The following is a 25,363-nucleotide window of genomic DNA, read 5'->3' on the forward strand; positions in this document are numbered from 1 at the left end:
GCCTCTCCTTCCCAACCAGTCTTTGACTGTTTACAATTTGTCTGCTAACAAAATCCTCAAATTACCAAAACCACTCAAATCTGCATTTTCCCTGGACTTTGCTCTCCACCTTGAATGCCTCCTATTAAACTTCTCAAAAAGCAGCCATATCGAGACATACTGCAGGGCATGCTATGGCTGTGTACATTTTGCAAGCAGCTGTGCTCACTCTGCTTGCATCCCAAGCTCGCTGGACACAAACAAGCTCCGATCAGAAAGCTATGTAGCTTCATCAGGGAGCTCTAGCTGCCTATTCGCTTGCACACAGAGACTTCATCTGAACTTGCTCGTGTCCAGGTGACCTGGAGCACCAGGCAGCCAGCACAGGTCTCTGCCAAAATCTGTACACACCTACTCATAACCCCACTTTAGAAGCCTATACAGTCGGGTATAAACTTCACGTGGGTATTTAAAAATTATGTAAGGGTCCAAGCAGTGGCTGCAGACTGTACTCAGGCTTGTAGAGGAACAATCTCCCCCGTGGTGCTGTACCAGAAGTCCTCCCAGGACTGAGAGGCTCAGCTACACCCTAAGATTCAAAGCCAATCCCCTTATGAAAAAAGTGTCAGTCTGGTGGAATTTGTTTTGTTAAACTTGCTTTGCATTTTCTTCAGTTTTACATGCTCTTCTGAGTTCTTAGCCACTCTTTTCCGCAAAAAAACATTTCAAGCACTGCTCACTGCTGAGGCAACTGAGAGGCTCACAGCTGCTCTGGCTACGTCATCTCCCCTCTTTCATGAACCCAGCTGCTACACTTGCTGTTCCTCAGTCTGACAGCACCAAGCCAGACAGACAGATTTCCTGAAGTCCTTGCTACAGATCCTGTGATTTCATGTGCTAGGTGCTTCAGAGCTGGAATCTGTTGGCTTGAGTGCCCCCCAGGAGGAGCAGAGCCCAGTACCTCACCTGCCTTATCAGAGAGCCAGCTCAGCATTTGTGTGGGTGCTAGAAACTGCAGCAAAGCCCTAATGCAATCAGGTGGCTGCCCGAAGGATCTCCTTCACTCGCCACTCGCTGTGCCAGCCTGCTTTGGTTTCTGACCTGCCCCTCCTGCGTCAGTTCTGCTTCTCCAGAGTCACAGAACAAACACCTCTGGCTTCGCAATCCTCCCGGCACAGAGACCTTGGCAGTCCCTGCCAAGCTAACACTGTGCCAGAAGAACAGCACAGAGCCCTTCCTCTGGCAGAAGAGAGGAGAACCTCCTCCTCCTCTGTGCTGCTCCTTCAGTTCGCCACTGAATTCGCCCCTCCACATCCCCTAAGAAGCCCACCTGTATATGCATGGAAGGTCATCGGCTTCCCGCTTCCAGGGGGAACAGGACTGTGGGCAGCTGTGTCCACCCAGGCTTGCCTGCCTGGCCAGGGCAGCCAGGCTGAGGCCCCTTCCACAGACCTCCTGCTCTGCCCAGGACTTCCCTGCACACCGCTCACGGCTCAGCCGCCAGTGCCTGCAGAAGCGCACCACAATCTTTGGAGACCGTGAGCCAGACCCAATGGTTTAGACACGCAGCTTGACCTCAGGGCAAGCATCAAGCTGTTCTGGGCCATGGACAGAAGCTCCAGGGTGACAGCTACTCTGCTCTTTCCAAAAGCTACTCCAGGGCTGTAGTGCAAGCCTAAAGCTAGGCTAAACGCGCTGTGTAGTGAGTGACCTGAGGGAGTGTGGAGAAGCATGGGGGTCCCTGGGGGGGCCCTGCCTTCCCCTGTTCCCGTTTCCCACCTGGTTGATGTGAACAGAAGGAATGGAGGCCGCAGACACAGATGAATGGCTGGGTGAATTGGGCAGGGACTTGCAGGGACCGATGGAAAGCTGCTGTTTCTTCCGTAGAGCCACCACCTTCTGAGCCACTGGAAGAAGGGAGAAAAGGACAGGGTCAGAGTCCGGAAAGAAACCTTCTCCACCTACACATTTCTGGAGGGCTTCAGTGAGACCCAAACCCTTCACCTGACTGATGCCAACGTCTGGGGCTCAGACTGCAACCACCCTGTATTAACAGGGAGGATTTCTGCAGAACACCCAACCTCGCAATCCCCATTGCCTGCTGCTGCCATGCAACCCAGCTGCAAGGGACAGCGTTTGCCCGTGGCTGTTCCAGCAGGCAGCAGGGCAGGCTTCCCATGCTGGTCACACTGAGTCCCCGAAGGCCACCCGGTCTCTTGGGTCTCACACCAAGCAGTGACTTGATGTGACACCAAGGAGCCACCCAGAGCCCTGGGCTGCCGCAGAAGAATCCCTGGACAGCCAGAGTCAGTCACCCCTTCACAGCAGCTACAGGAGCCAGTTACCAAACTGAATAGCCTGGGCAATGCCACCTCCATCAGCCTGGGACCTTGTGACCCACAGGGTCTCCAGATGTTCCAAAAACTAACACGAGTAACAACTCTCCCAGTTCCTGTGACCTCACTGCCTGATGCCAACAGCCCAAAATTGCATTTCAACCTTCCCAATCTCCTACCTTTTCTGGAAATAAAAGTCTTGAGCAAAGAGCACGACAGCAAACAAGCTGGGCTGTTGGGGAATTCAGAACACATCGCCATTCCTTGTTGTCTCTTGCACACTGGCCGGGTACCCCCACCATCAGAGAAGGAGCAACCTTTCGGATGAACACGACTGAATGCATTGGGAACACCACACATGCAACCCAGCATGCCTCATATCGTGCACCCTTGCAATAAAGGAGCTGCCACATTCTCTTTCCAGGAAGATAGAAGACCCCGCACCATACATGTGGTGTGACTGAACCCATTTGGAAAAGTCAGATGCTGACAGCAACTGCAAAATCCTGCCACCTCACAGCTGCAGGGCCACAGCCTGTACAGAGACAGGTGAAGGCCTACTGGGCCACCGCTGCTGCCTGATTGTCTGATAAAGCTGGGCTTTATTGTCTGATAAAGTCTGTCCAGACTCCCAAGCTAAATATTCGCCCCATCAAGAGCAGGAGCCCCTCCTACACCCACCAAACAGACCATATTAACCTGCTTTCTTCCTGCTGTCCTCCCCTCCATCCTCTCCTCTGGCCAGATTTATCCACTGTTCACTGCGTAAACCATCTCTCCTGCAAACACTGGCCAGGCACATTGCGAGCTCAGGCACCCCAGCTCTGCAGCACCCCTGAACCCCAAGTGCTGGCTGCCTGGGAGAGGCAATACGAGGGACTGGCAATGCTAGAGGGATGGGACATGTCCTCTGCTGACCTCCCAGGAACCCGCAGGCTCTGGTACACAATGGCTTTAGCCTAGGCAGGTCAAAACACAGCCCAGATGACACACTGCTTCTCCACAGAGAAGACAGCCTGGGAGGAGACATGGAAATTGGGCAGGTCTGGCACAGGGGAAATTCAAACACTTGCATCAGAGGAGTCGTTGAGGAAGGAACAACTCAGAAATTACCCAGCAGAGAATAAGACAGGTAAGACCTATTCTACCCTGCAAGCCTGCGGGGATCATTCTTTGTGCTGCCAAAGTGATAATGAAAACTACTCGGCCAGACCCCAGACCAGACAGCTTCCCCAGCTCTGTGGAAGTACCGATTTCAGGAGAGCAGTGCCCGTGTACAGCAGCTGACAGCCTTCCCCAGCGGGACCAGCCACATCCCCACAGACCCAGAAGGCGAGTTCATCAGCGCAAAGCAAAATTCCCACGACAGGACAAACGGTACCTAGGAAGCGTTTTCAGGGATGCCACGACAGGCAGAAAGCCACTTCACACAACGTCATCCGAGCACCCACAGCAGAAGCCAGACAGTTCCAGAAACCTTACGCAGAGTGGAGTCCAAACTACATCGGACGTGGCAGGAGAAGGGAAGTCCTGCACGGCCACAGAGAAAGCCTTTTCACCTTCCAGGGCAGAGGACTTTATGCCATTCAGTACAGCTTCCCAGAGCTTCACTGGAGAAGGCAGATTCAAGGCAGGAGGTTTCTCGATATCCAGAATACAAGTAGGTCCAATTTTAGAGGAAGAGGCAAGGTGAGAATGGTCTCTTGAAACAGGGAGGTTGAGAAGACCACCAGTGGGAAAAAGAGAGGAGGCCAGAAAAGATTCAGAAAAACTCATCAGCAATTGCTGTCCTGGGCAAAGAGCCTGGCAAAGGCTCTGCCTTGTCAGTCACACATTAGTGGTAACAAAGGAATTAATCATGAGGCCAGCAAGACCACACTGGTGGTGATAAAATCTCACCAACCCTTAACTGAAGCATCTTGAGGCGGCCTTCACATTTCTGCTTGCCAGGCAGAGAGAGGTTCCTCCACACTCTTCCACATCAGCCAGACTTTTTCAAGGATAATTTCTATCATCTTCTAAGCCAGCACCTGGGATCACTTGCTTATCATAATTTCTTTGGTTGCTACAGGCAGCTCTGTGACGTATAACCAATGAGCCCTGCCCTGGCCACAGAACCTCTGCCCAGATACATTGCTTGGCATTTGTTTGCCAAATGTCACATACAGTGCTCCTGTGCATATTAGCACTTGAGCATCACATGGTATTTTAAAGCATACCACAGCACTCTGTCCTAGATGTTCTGGAGAAATCCCTCTACAGACACCACCAAGAATGGTCAGCTCTGGGAGGAGTACCTGGACAGAGAGGAGGTGCATGTGAAGGTCCCCAGTGACACACCAAGGACCCTACAGAAAACACCTCGGGGTGGGGCAGCACCTTATGGAGTCATGGGGCCTTGCACACTCCCCTGTGTACAAACTCTTGGCCTCTCCGTTGAAATTCTCCTGCCAAACTGTTCCTCAGAAGCATCACTCAACTGCCCTGGAGGACATAGCGATGCTGTCCATTACCATGACGGCCAGGAACAAACTAACTCCTGTGCCCTTCCAGGATTGGGCATGGGTCACTCTTCCTCTTCAGGAACAACACCGAGACAATCCCTAGAAACATTCCAGGTCAGGTTGGACGGGGCTCTGAGCACCCTGGTCTGGTTAAAGCTGTCCCTGCTCACTGCAGGGGGATTGGGCTGGATGAGCTCTAAAGGTACCTTCCAACCCAAACCATTCTATGATTCTCTGATAATCACTGCCAAGGGGCTCTCAACAATTTGCTCTCTAACCATTGCTTGGTACAGCAATATTCTTAAGATGAAGAAGCCCTAGAGCTGAGGCAGCCCCACACCTGATGGCTTCCTGCTACTGTCCTGGCATCCTCTAAACTCTAGGAGATTCCTGCATACAGGAGCTCTGCGGAGGCAATTTTGAGAAGAAAGCTCTTTAACCGTATCTCTCCAGAGCCAAGAGGTCAGAAGGCATGTTCAGTACCAGCCTCTCACCTCCCCACCTCACCTCCCACTCTCACCTCTGCTGTGAGTGAAGGGACCACCCCAACCCGCCCCTCAGGGCGGGCTCACCCTTGGTGAAGTTCTGAAACTGCAGCTGGTGCCTGCCGGGCACTGGACGCTGCAGCAAACAGCCCAGCCCGTGTCACTCTTCCTGCTTGTGCCAGGGTCATCTCCTCGCAGTATTTGAAGCCACAGGCAGACTGTCCCATCTTTTCCCAGAAGCAGTAACTGTGGTAACATCTTGTGCTGGCAGCAACTTGGAAAGGATGAGAGAAGTGCAGTTCCCACACAGCAAACAGCGTTTCCAGGGGAATTTTTGCCAGACCACACATAAGAAACCAGCAAGGAGAAAGCTACCCCTTTTCTGCATGCCGCGCATCCTTTTCACAGTGACCTTCAGAAGCCTGACTGCCCGGACAAAGCCTTCACCGCTCCAAAATATTCAACACAATTACAGTGGCACACATCGTAACGTGCGTGGTCTAGATCCCTGCACAACACAACCACAAACTTGGCTTCAGACCAAACACCCAGGAACTGCCCTAGGCACGGAGGAAGGATCTCTGCTGCACCTGCCTGAGCAGGAAGGAGGGCACCACAACAGCTGGAGCCACCCAATTCTTGGAGAACCTCCGAACAGTCGGTGAATGTGAAGATCCAAGGTTCTCCTTCTTGGAGCTTCCCCCATGCAGGCCATGGGGCAGAGACAGCAGCTGGGGAAGGCAGAGTGCTAGCCTCGGCCTTCAGCTGAATACCGAGAGGTAGGATGGCTGCTCCCTCAAGCTGTCATGCTAGACCAGCACGATATCGACTTGCTGTCCAAAGAGGTCAGCGATTGCTTGTTGTTAGCCAAGACAGTGGCATGGAAGGGCTCTCGGGGAACAGAGGCGCAGCATACGCTCTGCACAAGCACGGACAAGCAAGCAAACCTTTGCAGTGAAAGCAAAGAGCACTGCTTAGAGAAGTCTTCCTGTGTCTGCTGTGGAAAATCGACATCTTCCCCTGCCTGCATGGGGCAGGTCTACCACAATCTGGGCTGAGCAATTTGTGTTGGAGAAACCATATAAAGGTGAGGTCTGGCTGGTCACTGGATCGCCATGTGGGGCAAGCTCCTCACACAATCCACGACTTCCAGCACTCCACCAGATCCCAAAACAGCTGCATCAGGACCCACCAGCGCTCATAAGGAAAAGTCGCTTACCCACTCTGAAAACACCTCATCCTGTCAAGTCGGCTTCATCTGAAACTTGATCCTGGAAGTCCCTGAATAGTTCTCAGATGCGCTGAACTGATTTAGCAGATCCTCCCCTTCCAGGTCTGCTGCAGTATTCACTATCCTCAACTATTCCCAGCTCTTCCTTCCCACCACTCCTCCATTACTCATGAGGAGGAGGAAGGGGAGACTTACAAGCAACCTGCCCGACAGGGTCACCCCAGATTCCCCAGGAATACCAAACCAACGCAGAGGCTGCTGGACGCTGAGGGGCTCCCTGCCAGGGGCCAGGCGGAACAGTTTGAAAGGTCGCTCTCTGGGCGGACCTCTCAGACCATCTCAGAGGTGGACCAGCAGCAGGAGAGGGGAACGTCTCTACATGCTTCTGCGTAAGAAAAGCAGCACGGTGAGTGTGATCCTCAGCCCTGCAACAGGAGACTCCTGGAAGGTCACAGACTTATGTAGGGGAAGGAGGATCACCAGCTCCAGCTCGGAGGATGAAGGAGGCACTTGAAGCCGATGACAGGCTCAGTCCTGTGCCTTGCCCTCAGCCTATCTTGCTGTGCTGCAATGAACCAAGCTGGATTTTTGCCTTCAGGCAGTCCTGTTGCACTATTATTTCCAAACTTTCTTCCATGCGCCTGTTCCACTTGCAAACGCTAACAGCACAGCTCTCCTTTCCCAAAGCAACTCTGTCCTGCCCAGCCACTCAGCTCTGCACAGACCCTTCCTCACACACTGAACACAGATCCCCAGCTGCACTCCAGAAGACAAGGTAGAGAAAGGGGAGGGGAGAATATGCAGTCCCATTACAGGGCAGGGTCCCAGTTTATTTAAGCAGACTGCAAACTCCTAGGACACGGTGTAGGTGCCCTCTTCCACCTACAGCATCCCTGTCACACAGACTGCTCTCCAAGTCTAAGCAGAAATACTCTGCTACACACTGTTCTCATGAGGAACAGCTGCCCCATCTGGCTGTTCAGTTGCTGTTCCCCTGTCTCTAACACCCAAAGGTTCTGCTGTGCTTCCTCCTCTCCTCCATGAAAGGCAATCAAAACCCTCTCTGCAGCCTCACAAGTCCTCTGCAGGCTCATATAGACTGCTGTGCTGCACAGGCCCAGCACGGGGATGCAACCGTCCCCTGCAGCCTCTCTGCTCTCTGGAACACGTGGCTACCCAGAGGACAGCCCCTGCAAGAAGGGTGCTGCCCAGCCCTGCTCTGCGATCCCTCGTCCACATCCATGTGCCGTTCACCTACGTGCCACGCACACGGGAATCCTTCCACGCACACAGCATGCCCTACTCCTTGGACCCGGTCTGCATGCGTAGAGCGATGGCACTGCACACGAACGTCTGCCTAACTCCCTTGGTCTCAGGGCAGCACACCGTTCTAACTGAGAGCTGCCGGTCTGGGTAGCATAAGCCCCCTCTCCGGGACAGCACTGCTGCCCTGTCTCTCCCGGACACCCTCCACCAGCTGCAGTTACCATCCTGGAAGACTCTCTCCACGTTCAGGCCGTAGGTGGCACAGGTCTCGTAGTATGTGCAGCGCTTCAAATCATTGGAAAGCTTCCGTGCCCGAGAATCGTCAATGACCCGGGGGTTTGTAGCACTGATGGCATCTGGAAACCAAAGGGAGAGGAGGTTAAAAAGCAAGCGCCTGTGTCCCATCTATCCACAGGTCCCACGGCACAGTCCTGACCTCCCTCCCTCCCTTCACACACTGAGATACCAACCTTCATAGTACACCCCCTGCCCTATAAATGCCTTAGATTACAGTCCTGTGTTTGTAGAAAAATGGATTTGTTAAATGAACCATTTTTTAAATTAACCTTATTCAACTCTCCTAACCATCCAGCCACTGATGTTTCTGAAGACAGAGGGCAGAAACCAGTGGGAGGTGTGGCTGGCAAGGCAAGGCAGCCTGGATGTTAGGAATGGGACACACCACCACAACTGCATGCAACCATGTTGGGAACAGTGCAGTTGTTGAAGACAACAGGACACTCAGTGACAGCAGACAGAGCTCTGGCAGCAAAGGTGTAAACAGCCTGGCCCTGGGTCCAACTACAGCCTCATCTGCATGAGGATGCACGGTGTTTCCACGCGTTAGAATTTACCAGTGTTGCCTTCTGTCAACGTGTCACTGGTCATGGCTGCTGTAATGAGCGAGTGCACTCATCTGCAAGTCCGCCTAAGTTGCGGAGTAAAACGGATTTGCCGGTCTAGACCATTTTAGGTCTCACGGCCATATCCTACAGATTAAAGAATCAAAAGGGAGAAATCATTCTTAGTTAATCGGGAAAGACAGATCTGCTAGGATGTACTCACAGTTGAGGCCTTGGTGGATAACACTAAAAAATAGGCTTAATTTGTATCCCAGATGGCTGCTAAGTGCTCGCATGTTTTGGAAAAACTATCTTCCCAAGAGGAATCAGATTCCGTGAAGACATGCCAGGGACAAGCAGGGGCTGTCAGCGAACCCTCTCAGGAGGAGTCGAAGGAGCACTGGGACTTGCACTGCAAAGAAGTCCCCCTCGAACTCTCCAGGGGGTTGCTCAGTGTGACTGTGCCAAGGCTGTGACCTCAGCTGGCTCTAAGTCTGGGACAGCAGTGATCACCGGCCCCTCTGCCATGTCGCTCTTCCCTGCTCCTGAGCCTCCACAGCACGTGCCTGCAACCCCAGCCCGGTCCTGAACCAGGATCACTCAGTCCTGACATTAATTCCACAATCTTTAAATACCAGAAGTTTAACAACTTGTTCTATGCTTAATCTGGGGCCCAGAGCAGACACCCCTGAGACTCCCCTCCCGCTGTCACTGCTGGTCTTCCCAGCCTTGGAGTTTCTTCTTCACCAGAACGGGTTGCACTGCCCAGGAACTGGATCCTGCCAAGACCTTTTTCCCTCGCATCCTCTGTCCGCTGCTCCCGCTCTCTGCTGTCACCCTTACATCCAGACAACTTCTGCAGCCCCAGGCTCCCTCCTGCCTGTGCTTTACCATCTACAGGTAGGAAGGACACTCATTTCGGAAGAGCAGAGCTCAGACACCTGCAGCAATGCCGTCGTTGCTGCCGCTCCTTGCCCCCCGGGCACCTGCAGCAAGCCTTTTGGAGGCCATGCTGCCTCCAACGCACACTGCACAAGGCAGGAATCCCGGTCCAGGGCTGCCCTCTCTCCCAACAGCCCCTCTCCATTGGCAGCTCCTTGCCCCAGCGCGCCTGGGGTGCCCAGCTGGGGCCGCAGGCACTGCGTCTCCTGTCTCCACCGGCAGCCTCAGCTGCGGTTTCGTGACCGTTCCCTTCCGTCCCAGGCCCAGCTGGCTCCAGTCCCCAGCCCTGTCGGGGAGAGGAAGGGGAGGGCAGTTCTGGGCTGCTGCTGCTCTTCCCCCATCCACGTGCGCTGGCAGCGCCTCAGGGGAGATGGTGCTCCGCAGCTCAGGCCGCTTCTTGGGGTGCTGAAAGCAAGCTGCCATCCCCCCAAACCCTCCCTGCTGCAGCTCGTCCCAGAGGACGAAGGGCAATGCACCAGGAGAAAACCCTCCCATGCCCTGGCCCTGACTCCTGCCTGGGCCCAGCTGCTGCAGGCAGAACCGAGGAAGGCAGGCAATGACAGCAGGTTTGGGCATTTCCAGGAGGAACCTGGCTCCATGAAGTAAGGCAGCTCTCTGCAGGAGAGCTGAGGTGGTCTGACAAGGAATTACTCAGCTCCTCCAGGACCCTAGACTAGGGGCCACAGAGTAACTCTGTCCCACGTACGGCTTACGGACTGGGATCTCCCGACGCACTCGCAGGGCTAGCACCCTGTGCTCTCCTGCCAGTGTAGACATGTCCCCAGAGCTCCTGACTGAGGCAGGGAGGATGTGGGGAGGAAACCCGGCTGCCCCGCTCTCACCCTGCGTGCCCACCAGCACCATCGGCACCTCTGCTGTGTTCCGGTAGCTGCAGAGCCGCAGGTAGTAGTTGTAGACTGTCTGGAAGCTGATCTCATCCTCCAGGCTGAAGACAAACACCACAGCATCGACCCAGGCAGCAAACTGAGGGAGACACGCCGGCGGTTACAGCCCAGACAAGCACGCCGGAGCCCCGTGCCCGGCGCTGCAGCTCAGGCAGCCACACGGCAGGCGCGTGGGGGCTGCGGCTGGGCTCAGCCGGGCGCACACCCCAGGCCCTGCGGCACAAGCTCCCCAGCGCCGCAGGGAGGCCCTGGGGTCACCGGTCGCCGTGGGGGTAGCCCCTCCTCAGGGCAGCCCCTCTCAGGGCTCGGAGTCCTGTGTTCTCCCGCGCCTGGGCTCCCAAGAGGCAGCTGGGCCGGTCCCTCCCCGGGAGCCCTCCAATCCCTCCGGCAGGAAGCACTGGGAAGGGACTGTGGGAGGTACAGGTCTCCTACCTGCAGTTCGGGGGGGCCCCCTTCATCTCGAATCAGCAGCAAGTAGCTCTGACCGTCCACTACGATCTCCTTCTTAAATCGGCCACCTTGGGAAGAGAGCAAAGCAGCAGGTCAAGTGAGGGGGGAGCAGCAGAGGGAACCCCCTACCAAAGGCCAGGGGGGGCTGCAGAGCCCTGCGGCAGATAAGGCGCAGAGACGGGGGTCACCTTTAGCGCCAGGGAGAGAAGCAAGGACCCAGACCACCCCCCAGGCACCCTGGAAACCAGACCTTACCCTCGGGGGACTCCTCCTGCACATAGGTGCCGGTCAGGTAGCGGTGCACGAGGGCCGACTTGCCGCTGGACAGGTTCCCCACGATGCCCTGAAACAGAGGCACGCGTCACGCCACCTGCGCGCCCGGCACGCCTCGCTCTACACGAGGCCAGCCCTGCGAGGCGAGACCACCAGTAACCAGGCACGTGCCCATGACGGGCAGAGATGGTCATGAGAGGGCACGGGGGATGGCACCACCCAGCTGGCTCTCGGTGAGAAGCCTGGGGGCATTAGCTGGTCTCAGTCGGCAGAGAGCAGCAGGTACTGGGGCACGGCCACCCAGACGGAGGGCAGCGAGGACCCTCGTCCTCCCCCAAACAGGCGCAGCCCCGTCAGCGCCATGTTAGCTCTTCCCACAGCCCTCCTGCTCCTCGGGGGGACGCTTGCCCTCCCAAGCCACAGTCAACTCTGAAGGGAAAAAACCCTCTTCTCCAAGCCCACGCATCCCAAATTTTGGGGCGTTACAGCTCCTGACAGCACCTGCCAGGAGGACGAGAGCAGGGACTGGCCGTGTGTTCAGTACAGCTGCTGCTTCCGACACCAGCAGCAAGGCACAGCGCTTGCTCCTTGCTGCAGCAGTGACGCTGCTGTAGCAGAGCACACGCTTCCCGGTGGAGCTGGCTGTGCTGCCTACACAGAAAGACACCTAGCACCCATTTTTAATCGAGTTGAAAAATAAAGATACCTAGCACCAATTTTTAACCAATTTGAAAAATAAAGATACCTAGCACTAATTTTTAACTGGTTTGAAACACACTAGGCTAGGGGGCTGTCAGTCTGGATCACCCGACATATTTGCTACAAAATGCACGTAGCTGTCCCAGGAAGGGTCAGCCAGACAACCCAGTTCTTCCTAATGTCAGCATTCTCCCAATGATTTAAAAAACCTCCAGTGCTTAAGGGCTTGCAAGTGCGCTTGCCTGCTGATGGGAGAGCAGTCCTGGGATAAAGGGGCATCTTCTGTCATCCTTGCAAAAAATCTGCTTCCACCTGGTCAGCTCACATCCCACAGCTATTCCCCACATCCACAGGGACAACGTAGCCGTGGAGTGGACTCTTGCTTTACTGAGCATCCCACCTCGTGCTCCTCTAGCCTCAGCTGCAGCGTTGCTCTGATGAAGCTGGAGGAGAAACGCCGGGACGATGCAGAGGTGCCCTTCGCCCATGCTCTTCTACCTTGTCCCGAGGCCCCAGGCCTGCGGAGAGGCACTCTTGGCCAGCAGCCAGAAGAGCCGTTCCTAACTCACTTCTTACACAGGCCTGCGCACCTCAAAACCCTGCCTGGTGAAGAAGGCGGGCAAGCTGCTGCCAGCCGTTCACCGTGCAGAGCGCAGGAAGCCATCCCGGCCAAGCCAGGGCCGCACCGCACCGTATCTGGGCAAAGCGAGCTCCCGCTCCTTTTCCACACAGCTTCCCAAAAAGCACCTTTGGCTTTGGATAGTCTGGCTTTAGCATGGATCTTCTTGTACATAACCGACTCCTGCTTTAGAGCACCCCACACCTCCTCCCGTGTCTCAGCCACACTCCCAGTGCTCCCATAAAGACATCCTTGGGGAGGGTGTCCAACACACCGACATCGCCATTTGGGGCACCTGCCTGTACCGCCCCGCAAAACCCGGAGCCTGGGGGTTCCTCCACTACTGAGGGTTCACGCCTTGTCCCGCTGATTTTTTGTTGCTGTTGCCCAGTATACCATCCGCCCAAATGCTTTTGTAGGCATCCTCCTTCTCCGTCCCCGAGATTAGTTAGCATGGATTGTGGGGACTTGCTGTTTCACTGGGATTTAAGATGTCTGGTACATCTACCAGACAGAAGCCACCAGAGACATCCCCGTGCAGACCTCCGAACGGGGCTGCTGTGTTTCTAGAAAATCCAACATCCCCCACGTACCCAGGGCTGCTTCACAGCAAATGCACAGGGACACTAAGGTGTCTGGCACTGCACCGCTGACTTTGCACCCTTCCGAAACCCACCACTGGACCAGACCATGAGATTCACTGAGCACGTGCAGAGTGCCCGCATTCGCTGGAAATACCAGCGTCTCCGCCGAGGTGCTGCACAGACCCTGTGTATTTCTGCACAGGAAGTCCCAGGCAGAAGTACAAGATCTTTATGGTGAAAATTTCAAGCAGGCACACAGCACTGAAAAGCTAATAGTGTTTATGAAAGCAGCACATACCCTTACAGGTACAAGAAAGAAAATCAAAATCCCAAGTCCCATTACTTCTCTCCAGGTGTCGCCTGGGTATCGAGAACTGGCACAAGGCATGGCGGTGTCAGAGCTCTCCGCTTGCCTGCTGTCACGGGAGAACCCTCTCCCGCGGCTCCAGCGAGCCCCGACTGCTGGGAACAGGGACACGGCACTGCCGGCCGGCTCAGGGAAGAGCCGCGCAGCTGAGCGAGGACCAGCTCCTTCCCGAGCGGGTGCTGCGCACCGTGCCCTCACCCCGTCCGCAGCCCGCCTGAGCCCAGCCCCTCCGAGCGCCGGGAACGAACCCTGCTGCGTGCAGGGGGCACGGCGCCCCAAGAGACCCCAGGCCCGCGCGCGGGGGCCGGAGGCCGCTCTCCCCACCCGGCCCGTTGCCTCGGGCTGCGCCCGCTCCTGCTCTCCCAGGGCTGGGGAAGGGGTCAGCCGGCCCCCGGCGTCCCCAGCGCAGCCCGCCCATGCCAGGGGCCGGGACCGAGAGCCGTGCTGTCAGGGCAGGGCCTCCAGAGCCCAACAACACGCTCTGGTAACGCTTCCTCACGATGTCCAAGCGTGGGCCACGACAATTAGAGCTCCAGCCGCTGGTTCTTCCCTGCTTGCCAAGAGCTATTCCCTGTCTCGGTACTCGGGGACCGTAGGCAGGTCTCACAGACACAGCCCGTGGTGACAGCCCGGTGGCAGGCTGCGGCGCAGGGCAGACGTACCAGGCTGCCAGAAGTGGCCTAACTGCAGCAGCACGGCGCTCCACTGCACGCCGCCTAGCTTGCGGGGACCGTCCCCGCCGCACCCCGCGCCTGCCCCCGGCACCCGTCTTGCATTAGGCCCCAACTGTGCCACTGACACGGTCTGTGCGACTGCAGAGCAAAACGCATCAAGAACAGGCCAGCCGGCCCGGCACTTGTTTGCAGTGCTATTTCAAAGCTACTCGTTTGCAGTGCTATTTCAAAGCTACTCGTTTGCAGTGCTATTTCAAAGCTACTCGTTTGCAGTGCTATTTCAAAGCCGCTCGGTTGCTGGAGCAGGTCTGCAGTACAGCTGCACACAGCCCCACCAGCGCCAAAAGAAGTGGGGACGAGGAGAGAGGAGTGGCTGGGAACACGAAAGCTGCCTCTGCCACCAAAGCGAAGTTTATGGCTGACCTTGTCCAGGCAAAGGGATGAGCCTGGCGAGTGAGTCACCACCAGACAGGTTCTCCAGCTTTCAGCCAGATGCTCGAAAGCTCCTGCTGCACCAGGTCCTGCCCCGGGCTACCCGCACGCTCCTGGTGAGAGGCAAAGACACTCCAGCCCCGCGGCGGCGGGCGCTCAGCTGGTGGCAGACCACGCTACAGGACCCCAGGAAACCGTCCGGTTTGCCAGCGCCTCTTGTGCCCACGCCGCACGGAGCCAGCGAGCGGCGGGACCGGGGTGCCAGGAGCCTGGGACTAGGAAGCGCAGATCAACGTGCTCCCACGGGCATGCCCGGGCCGAACGCATCGCTGCCGGGTCTGTCACCCGCAACGGTAATTACAGATGATACACGGCGCGTTTAGACAGATGAGAACACGTACCAGACTGCAAACCTCACAGGTAACGCACACGTGCTTCTGGAGCCAAGTGATCTGCGAAGACGCGAGGGCTAGGCGAACGCCGTAGCACGCGTTACGAACAAAGGTAACAACCCCTCCTTCGGCCGAGCCCTCCCTGCTGCTGCCACACTCGACGGCAGCGTGAGCATCTGGGATATAAAGATGTGGAGACAGAGGAGAAACTGTGGAGACCGCTGCGCAGAGCAGGCAGGCAGGGGCTCAGCTCTGCGCCCAGGCCAGCCGCAGCTCCAGTCCCTGGGGAAAACTTGGCAAAACGGAGTGGCTCCCCGCGGCTGCCTGGCAGCCAGGACTGCGCGCAACATCAGAGATTAAACGCTCCAACAATATTTAGCTCGCTCAAACTTGGATGGAGGCTGCTTTTACACTTTGTTTGCTTATAACCAAAATCCTGACCTACGTCTTGCTGAAGTACACTTCGGCTTCGTCTTGTCCTCATCTGGTGTTATAAACAAGCCCAAACAGAGCTGACAGTCTTGAACGTAATTCTTTAGAGGCAGCAAACTGAAGTAAAACGTGGTGCATAGGCACCATGGAAACCTCTGTATGAAGACACGTCGGGAGAACGAGGGAACGCAGCCTGCCTCCGTGCTGGCCAGCGAAGGGCTGATGTTGCCCAGCGTCGGCTCTGGGGTCGAGTCCCCGCCAGCAGCCCCCCTTTGCGCCTTTCCCGCAGGGAAGGCAAGGTTTGCAGGAATCGCTGCCTTCTCTCAGACACAGGCTCCTCAGCCTGCAGCAGATGGAGGAAGCTTCAGGATAAAATTGAGGTGGGAAAAACTGGTGAGCGTTCCTTAAATACATCAAACTATTAAAAAACCTTAGAGAAAGTACACTGACCACTTGTGGTGCAAATGGGAACGTGAGCAGGGAAGAAAGCGGTAAGATCCTTACCTCCTGCAAGAGGGGTAAAGGAAACAGTTCATTCCTGCAGGAGGAGGGATGTGGGCTGCAGTCAATGCTTTATGTGCCATGGAACAGAAGCCCCCAACGAGTCCATGGTTTTCCATACTCACAGAATTATGAATCTTGGTTCACAGGCTCAGTGTAGATCTCCCTTGGGGACAAGGACTGGCAGATCAGAGACAGAACGGGTGCTTCGTGCAAGCCTCTCCCGTCAAACAGTGCGCTCTGCCGTTTATCAAAAGACCCTGCGTTTGCCCCACACTAGGATGTCTTTTGGTTTCAGAGGCGTTTTTCACAGGGGCAGACGGCACTCTCGGTGAAGCGTCGCGCAGGCGGGACAGAGGACGAGGTGGCTCTGCCGCGACAGCCGCTTCTGCAGCACTGCCGAGAGCGCCAACGAGCCTCACGCCGGCAAGACCTTGCTCCACCCGGAGCACCTCCCCGCCTCGAGCGCGCCTCTGAGGACAGGGCTGGTGAGGCTGAGGCGGGAGCTCGGAGCTGCTTGAAAACTGGGAGCAAAGCCTGGGAACGTTTCTTGCCAAGTCTCAGCCATTCGGTGATTCCTGTACGGACTGCAGGATGGGTGCCATGTGGGGACCCCTTCCGTACCACCACAGCCTGGTGGTAACTTGGGGTGCTCGCTCAAAGACCAGTCTGTCTGCGGAGACCCGGGGAGAAGAGCTGGGCGCTGCGACGGACAGGGACGGCCACACCGCTGGGGCGGGCGAGACGGGAGCCGAGGAAGAGCGGCATCGTCGCACTGGTGCACCCACAGCGCAGCCCACGCCAGAGCAGCGCGGTGCGGAACAGACGCCTTAAGACACCCAGCTGAAAGCTCAGGACCTGCCCGGCTTTCCGTGTCCCCGCTGGCTGACCGCCATCCCACAGCCAGGCAGGAGCAGCTCTGCCGCTGCGTGACATCCTTCCCTTTGCAGCCGCAGAAAGAAGAAATCCCGGATGAGGATGACCACCCCCCCGCCCAGAGGTCTGCCCGCCCAAGCGCAGGGTCCCCTGCCACAGTCGGCTGCTGCAGCCCAACCCCAGAGACACGACGCAAGGGGCTGCAGCCCAGCAAGGCTGGGACTGAACCAGGACTCTGAAAGGCCTCCAGGCTTTTAGAAGAGCTGCATTGGCCGGGTGAAACCCTGGAGCAACAGAGATCCCCGGAGGTCATGGAAAACATGGGAAAAGGATTGTGTTAATTGAGGAAGAACTAAAAGCTTTAGGTTTGTTTAGCTTGCAGCACTGTTTTGCAGCCTGCAGAATGTTAAAATGTCAGAATGCAATACACAGAATAGCTGCAGAGTATCTTCGAACAGTGCATTTTACAAGCCAAACTAACAAATGAATATTCAAAGTTTGTTTTAATTTGTACTTAACTGTAGATAAGAAAAATGTGGCAGCATGGTGCTGGTATGTTTTGCAAAAAGGCCTCTTGTTTCTTGGATTAAGATTGAAAAAAATTAATCTTGCAAGGGCTGAAGGGAGATATGCCAGCAGTCCTCAAAGGGGGTCAAGGGCTGCCATGGAGTGTGAGAAGAGCGGAGCGGTGGAACAGATTGCCGAGCTCCCTGAGAACAGCCAGCCAGACACTCGGAAGCGCCTGCGGCGTCCTGCCCACCCTGACATCCCTTCCAGCGCTACTCCAGCACTCGCACGCAGGGCGGCTGCCGAGCGTGCCTTTCTGTGAACGCCTGACAGCCCACGAGCTCATCGCCACCAGCAAGGAGGTCCCACTTCGTCCCTCGCCTCAGGCACGGCCTCTGCCCCTCGTGCTTGCCAGCCAGCTCGGCTCAAGCAGAACCCCCTCCGTGCCCTCCTGCACCGCTGACCTGCGCCGGCTCACAGATGGCCCCGGCAAGCCAGCGTGCAGCCATCAGCGACGGCAAGCCATGAGAAACGTCTCCCGTCCTGCACCCCGAGACCAGGCCCCCTCCCTCACGACCCTGTCCCACGTGAAGGGCGCCGTGCTGGGGGCAGAGGCAGCCCCCTACCAGAGACCGTATCCCGCAGGCAGGCGATGAAGCCTGGTAACAGCGTGCCCTGGGAAACCCGCCCTGCGCCGACAAACCAGAGGGGCTTTGTCCCCTCCGTTTGGCAGAACAAAGCACCGGAGGTGACGGTTTTGTTCCGTCTGCGTCCCTCTGTGGCGGGGACACCACGGGGCAGTGGTGTCTGGGAGGCGGCCAGTAGAGGCCAGGGAAGCACCAGCGCAGAGCTGAAGCACCAGCGCAGAGCTGAAGCACCAGCGCAGAGCTGAAGTCAGCGAGGCTCAGAGCGGGGACAGCTCCCACGCGGGTATCTCCCACGCCTGGACGGCTGCTCTGAGGGCGATGGCGGCGGATGCGCGCCTGGGCAGCCACTCGGCATCTGCCCCTGCTTCTGCTACACCAGAAGGGCCGGCCTGCGCGGCAGTACCCGTCAGGAATCACAGCTCCGCTATGGCCAGCGGGAAGGGTGAGGTGCTCACATATCGCCTTTCGGCCTTCACATCCGAGCGCTCTCCCAGACCCGCATCCTCTCCCTTGCAAGCATGAGCCACCGAGAAGCTCTTGCCTTCCCCCAGCACGGCAGCAGCCCAGCTCCTCTCGCCCCTCCGTGATGCTGAAGCCTCTGTGCATTTCCACTCAGCCACATTAAAACATGGGTTTTTCTTGGGGATTTGGAGAAGCATCAGAGAACCACGGGTATCCGAGGCGCGAGCCGCAAGTACTCACCACCTTCAGCTCAGGCACCGAGCGACTCAGGGTCCATTCCTGGCTGTTCACAAACGAATCTGCAGAACAGAGAGGAGAAATCATCAGGTCACCGTGGTCTCCCTCAAGATCCTAACAAGGATCCTGCCACGCTCTCCCTGATCCCTCCAGGCGGGAGATTTATGGCTCTTCCCTCCCTTCCACCTCGTCTAGAGACACAAAGCTGCACGAGGTCCTGACGCTGCCCATGCCCGGAGGCTCTGCAGCCAGAGGTCCAGCCGGGAAGGAGCGGCCGAGCTGAGGGCAGGCGGGCAGTGCAGAGCCCGGGCACCGCGGGCTGGGGACCCTCCCCCCTGCCCTGCGGGAGCGCGAAAAGCCCTACAGCATCCCCTTCCTCCAGGCGCGTGGGACGAGGGGAAGCACCAGAGACCAGATGCCTTTTCAGGGGGCACATGCTGCAAAGGACCCCAGAACCGAGGGCACGTAACGGCGAAAGCAGTGCCCTGAGCGCTGCGCTCGGGCTACAACACCAGCGTGTTGTATGCAGCGCAGATAAAGAGCTGAAGGCATGCTATAATCTATGTTCATGATTGAAAGAGAACACAATTAATTATGCGTACGTTATGTAATTTGCAGAACACTGTAATAGGCTTAAGAAAGTTATAACAATCAGGCACGGCTTTGAGCGGCGCAGGAAACACCCTCTCTCCTGCCACAGAAATCACAAACGCTTCATTTACATCCAAACAATCTCCAGGAGCTGGTCAAACAACAGACTTCCCAAGTAAAACCAGACTCACCAGAGGAGGAGCAAGAGCCTGGAGAACACCTTGAATACCAGAAGTAGCCAGCAGCCACTCCTAACAAAACTGGAGTCCTTCATTTGCCTTGGATGAGGAAGTACATCCTCCACCCAAAAGCCAGATGGGGTGGGGGCCGAAATAAAGGAGCAGCACTTGCTGTTATGTTAATAGGGTAAAACAAAGGGTTTTTGGAGACCGGAAACCTGTGGGAGCACTGCTTCTTCAAGAACCTGTAATAAACTTGCTGAATTAGCTGCCACAGACTATTGCAAAAATGGAAACCTCGGATGGGTTCAAAAAGGGAAGAGGTGGATCCGCGAGACCCAGCCACAGGCAGTGACCGGGGACAACGGCCTGAGAGCTACCAAGCTACCGCTGCTCAGATGTCACTCGAAGCTGCGGCGAGATGCCAGGCCAAAGGGGAGGACGGCTGTAGGGCTGCCCCGCTGCCCCGTCCCCGCAGCGGCCGCTGCCGCCCTTCCCCGCCCCGGCAGCTCCTCCCTGCCTGCCGCTGCTGCCGGCAACCCCGACCCCGCCACCGCGCTCATAGCGCGAGTCCCAGCTCCCGGCGTCTGCACCGGCACTGCCCAAACCGGCTGGGCAAGCTGGTGGCTGCAGGTCTCTGCCAAGTAGGTGTTTCATCCAGGGCTGTGCCAAGCACCGCAGGCTGAAACCAGGGCACTGCAGGAGAGGCTGCCAGAGCCAGGCAGGATCAGCGGGCAATGCCAGGCTCTTCAGCCCTGCCCGAAGCCAGTCAATGACTATCTGCACTCCAGTTCATGCTCCTGCCCTCGTAACTCCCGAGGGAAGGCTGGACAGACAACGGCGGCAACCCTCTATCTCCAGGCTAATGCCTTGCCTCATCTCCCCCCACCTCACCTGGGCAAGCGGTGGGAGATGCACAGCCCAAAGCTGCGTGGGGAAGAGCCTGCTCCTGCGGCTTGCGGCCGGAGGGCTTGCAGGGGGCCCTGCCCTTCGTGCCTGCACGTCCGCGCTGCTCCACCACCGCTCGGCGTGCACGAGGGGAAAAAAAGATGATCCACAACTGTGCCTTTATCATGGCACTTGTGCAGCCACCGGCGCCCGCAGGCCACAGCGCATTTTTCCATCGTGTCAGAAAAAGGTAAGAATACAGTGCTCATACCTAGAGTTTACCGTTCATACACTAACTTATTAACACTTCTTCTTCAGAAGCTGCAGACAAATAAAACACAAGTCCGATGCAGTAACACAAGGTTATTTATAACCGTCATGAAGGTTCTTAAGAGGAATCGTTTCTTCATGGTCTCTGTCTTTCATCTATCCTTTTTTAGGCAGAAGTAAAATCTTTATTAAAACAACTAAGAAGTTAGGAGGAAAATGGTAAGTTCTTGAGCCCTTTCAGAAAGGTAACAGCACACCTGTATTTCCAAACTGCATTACTCAGACTAAAAAAAGCTGTCACCTCCACCTGGAACTTCTGTTCGACTCAGTCCCTTTGTCAGTTAACCGCGATGGCTGAAGCGCCATTGGTACCGTCTCCGTTACTGGCACTCCCTGCCTCCAGGTTAGGGTAGCATATTTCCACTGTTGCACTATATATACACCTTGTTCTTGAACTACGAAAAACTGGCAAAAACCGAGCAGGTTTTTCGAGGGGTTCTGAGTGGAGCACAAGTCAAATGCGCTCATCGACTTGGCCTTAAGAAGGAAAAGAGAGGCAGAGAGAGGCCTGGAGAGGGCAGGCTATTCTCTTCTCTTTTCCTGTTCTTGGATGCTCAGGACAGAGAGATGGTCCAGATTTTTGCTAGTTGCTTCCTTCGCTAATTATTCTAACAGATCTTTGGTTTTTTCACCAAGGTTCAGGGGTTCATTAGCAACAGTTTGATTTTTGACTTGCTGTGAAGGCCTCCGAGTAAATCTTAACACAAATAAATAACTGTGACACAATGCCAGTTTAACTACATTCAGCCATACAACACATTAAATTATTAACTATAACCAGCATGCTTAACCCAAAACACCAACGTACAACCTGTGCACCTCTGCTTATCAATCAGCTCCCAACGTCTGCCAAGTGTGAATTTTAGCCCAGGCTACCAGCCGGCCCCGGCGATGGACCCCGCACACCCCAGCCTGCAGACGGCATCGTCGGCCCGCGGGCGCCGGAGCAGCCCGGCACACCAGCCGCACCCAACGCCGTCCCTGCTCAGCAGCACGCACCAGCGCCGGCACCCCTCCGCACGGCACAGCCAGAGCTCGAGCTGCCGCAAATCCCCGCGCCCAAGTGACAGCCCTGCTGCTGCCAAGGAGCGGGATGGGAACGCCGGCAGCGACGCTCTCGCTGTCACCGCTCACGCCTGCCCCGCGCCGGCTGACTCACCCGCACGGACCTCTGCAAGCTGCGCTGCGCCCCAGCCTGCAGCAGCCATCACCCAGGAGCTCGCACGCTGCGGTGTTTTCGACACCGGGCTAAACGGGGTGAGACCCTCCTGTCCGGTCCGGCTCACCGCCCCCAGACCGTGGCTGCTCTTGGGCTGCAGGCAGGGGACGGGGCGCAGGAAGCAGGGCTCGCCCGAGCACAGGACAGGGCTCGCAGCGGGCACTGCCTGGCACCGGGAGGTGCGCAGTCACCTGCAGCTTGCACCACTACTGCTGGGAAATCCACTCGCGACTGCAGCTGCACAGAGGCTGCTCGGCGCCAGACCCCTGCTCTGCCGCCGCCGGGAGCAGGTGCTCTCCTGCCCCTGCCGCGGGGCCGCCTCCCCTCCCCGGGGGCGGTGGGGGCCGCTTCGCCCCAACACAGCTTCTGCTGAGGGCAGCAGGGAGAGGCAGGAGCTGCCCCAACATCGCTACCCGAGAACGGCCATCTGGATTCGGATGGAGGGCCTGTGCAGCCCAGCACGCCACGTCCAGCACCAGCTGGCACATGGAACCCAGGAAGAGCAGGAACACGGTGAGAGTACATGATACGGATCCCACGTGTTTGCAGCTGCTGACTTCTTCAGCTCAGGGATCTCCTGTTGTCTATCTATTTAGTAAACATGAAAAAACTCTTCGAGGAATTGTTCTGTCTCCTTTCAAAACCATATAAAATTTCACTTCCACATTGCTCTTTAGCAAGGAGTTTCAGCAGTACAAATACCCATTCCTTGAAAACCCACTTCGGTTTTAGGCTTGACTTCATCGGATGCCCCCAGCCCCTGGACCAGAGGCGGTGAGCTAACACCCCTAGCCAGCCTGGCCAGCCCCACCTTTCACTGCAACCCCTCTTTTCCACACTGCGGAGTCCCAGTTGTGGGATTGCTCCTCGTGCAGAAGCTGTTGTGCACCTTCCACCCTCTCTGCTGCCCTCCTCCAGTACCTCCTGTTTAGCAGAAGAGGACACGTCCACCGCACATCGCTGTGTAAAGCATCTCACCCGCAAGAGGAGGAAGGCAGATGGCTGTACTGGGAGGTCCCGCATGGCTCCAGCGATTGATCCTGCCAGACCGCCCAGCCGCTTCACTGCAGGAGAGCCTGCTGTAACGGTAAGGCACTCTACCTGCGGTATTTTGGGGCTGAGATACCCCCAGTGCAAGTGGCTCATAATGGTACGGAGGAACCCACTCTTATTCCAGTACCCAGGAGCGTAAAGGCAAGTGCTTACAGACTACGTGCCCAATGGAACAGAGACTAAGGTGGAAGTGGCCTTGAACTGAAGACGGCCACGGGATTCCTTCACAGTCGCCTGGAAAAGTCACTGAGACACAGATCTTGGAGGGGCCAGTTCCCCCTGCGGCCCCCTCGAGAGCCAAGGTCACAGGTGTCAGGATCAGGAGACCCTCGTGCCCACCTGCCAACCCAGGCCGCACCCGTACGCACAAACCCTTCTGCTAACGAACTCCCATGGGAACAAAGGCACCTCTTCTTCAGGAAGACGTCCCACCCCGACTTTAAACTGCCCGTATGGAGCACCGCTCCTCGCACCAACCCGCTCACCCTCTGCCCTTGCCCATTAGCTGAGCGGGTGGAGCTGCCCAAGGTGTTGTCCTGGCTTCAGCCGGGACAGTTAATTTTCTTCCTAGTAGCTGGTACAGCGCTGTGTTTTGGATTTAGTACATGAGGTGTTTCTACTGCACGGATTAGGGATGAAGCAAGGCAGTGCCTGGGCAAAGCAGAGAAGTGAGGCGAGGTGGCCGCGCATGCCCGTGCACCACGGTAGGCACGTGTCCTCTGCTTGCACCTTGGCAGCACGCCTGGGAAGCTTCCCAGCTCCTGCAAGAGCGCAGAAGGAGCGTCATGGTGTCCTGCAGCATGCCGTCCAAAGCCACTTCCCAAAACACCCAGCTCGCCCCACGGCAAGTCAGTCTTGCGCAGAAGAACGGCGGCTACTCAGGAAGAGCACTTGGACCAAGCTCCCCTGCATGCCTGACTGCTGTCACCAACTGGCCAGTCTTCAGTTCTGGCTTCGGATGAGCTTCCTGCAGAGTTTGGGGGCTTTCTTTAATGGTGCCTGAAAGCTGAAACTCCTTAAAACCAGGACGCATTAGTGTCAGCTTCCCCACGTCACTCGGTTAATAAAGCAGTGTTCCACACATACACTTCTAGCACTCCCTGCACACCATGGGGAGAAGCTTGGCTCTGGTTGTCAAAAGGAGGAAAAATAAATGCCTTCAACTGCATCAGCCAGCAGCCTGTAGCATGCATCTCCTCCTGCCCCAAGTGCCCCAAAGAGCAGGGTCCAGAAGATGTGGCAGTTCCTGCAGCACCTGAAGAATTGCCATTACTAAACACGAAGCCGACCACCTAGACAAGGTACTCAAGACCGTTAAGACCATCAGCTAATCCAGGAGGGCCTGAGGACCTGGAGCACAACCCACTTTCACACCTCAGGCTGGGGTCCATGCCACAGCTCAGTCTTTCAAATCTGTCACTGTAACTGGCCCTCGGCCCCGGCTCCCAGGGCACGCCGACCGCCCTTCTCTCATGATGCAAGGGGATGCGCGCAGCCCACGCACACCACGCTGACGTCTGGGTGACCCACGCCTGGTCCTGATGTACCCATTTGCAGGCCCAAAGATGCCTCGTTGGTCAGCTCTCAGGTCACCCGAAACCCCTGCACCCCGCAGCCGTCTGCACCTGCGCTCGCCGGGACAGCTCCAGCGCTTGGTTTTCAGGTGACTCCCAGCACAGAGCCCCACCACCATTTTCTTGCACTTACTTTCCTCCTCTACCAGCAGCTTCTCGCAGAAGCGAGCGCAGCAGCCGTGTGCGGGCGGGCGTGGATAACACCCACGGAGCTGTCAGAAAGGCACCTCAAGAGGAGTTTCTCAACCACCCAAAACAGCCATAGGCCAGTACCTGGCTGCCGAAAAACGCTGACACAACTCGCTGATGTCAGCTTTGTCCATCCCGAGTGTTGACTGTTTGCTACTAAAACGCAGCACATGGAGATTCCCTGCACTTCATCAGTATAAATCCTGTTAGTATGATATGATACACTCTGCGTATCCGTGCGGCTGTTGCACACCCAAATCAGCGTAAGGAAGGTCCAAGTCCGCAGCTGCAGGAGGTTGATCCGGGTGTGGGAGTCCCCCCTCCCATGACACCGTTCCCCTCTGGGGCTGCCAGACCCTCCCCATGCACAGCGCTTCTGCCGCCCAGCCGGCTGCGCCGAGCAGCAGGAGGTGCAGGGGGCGATGCCAGCCGCTCGGGCACCGCTCCCCACTGGAAGAGGCAGGAGATCCCCGTCTTCTCCCAGGGAGAGACAGCAACCACGTGGAAGCACACAGCAAGCCACCAGCGACCTGACCCGATCTCACGCACTAACCGAAATCCAGGCAGGCAGGTCAGCGTTAGCACCTTCCGTGCAGTGCCAGAGCCTCGGTACCAGCTCGTTTCGCAGAGATTGCCTCCAGCTGGGGTAACACCTTAACGAACTGTTATCTCCCTCATCGCTAGGGCTCGTGTAGGCA

The 25,363-nt window shown here is 56.8% G+C and overlaps 1 protein-coding gene across 4 annotated transcripts in view; it reads right to left on the reverse strand.

Moving 5' to 3' along the window:
- Positions 1-25,363, reverse strand: part of AGAP3 (ArfGAP with GTPase domain, ankyrin repeat and PH domain 3) — a 148,952-nt gene that overhangs the window by 74,780 nt on the left and 48,809 nt on the right. For all 4 annotated transcript variants that reach the window (XM_075704778.1, XM_075704777.1, XM_075704781.1 and 1 more), the window contains exons 2-7: positions 18,646-18,704; positions 11,196-11,283; positions 10,923-11,008; positions 10,428-10,569; positions 8,023-8,157; positions 1,759-1,886 (exon numbers count right to left, since the gene is read on the reverse strand). In XM_075704778.1, coding sequence (XP_075560893.1) covers positions 1,759-1,886; positions 8,023-8,157; positions 10,428-10,569; positions 10,923-11,008; positions 11,196-11,283; positions 18,646-18,704 — 638 coding nt within the window. The remainder of the gene's footprint in view (positions 1-1,758; positions 1,887-8,022; positions 8,158-10,427; positions 10,570-10,922; positions 11,009-11,195; positions 11,284-18,645; positions 18,705-25,363) is intronic.

This window comes from Pelecanus crispus, chromosome 2 (genome assembly GCF_030463565.1).
Source record: "Pelecanus crispus isolate bPelCri1 chromosome 2, bPelCri1.pri, whole genome shotgun sequence".
NCBI lineage: Eukaryota > Metazoa > Chordata > Aves > Pelecaniformes > Pelecanidae > Pelecanus > Pelecanus crispus.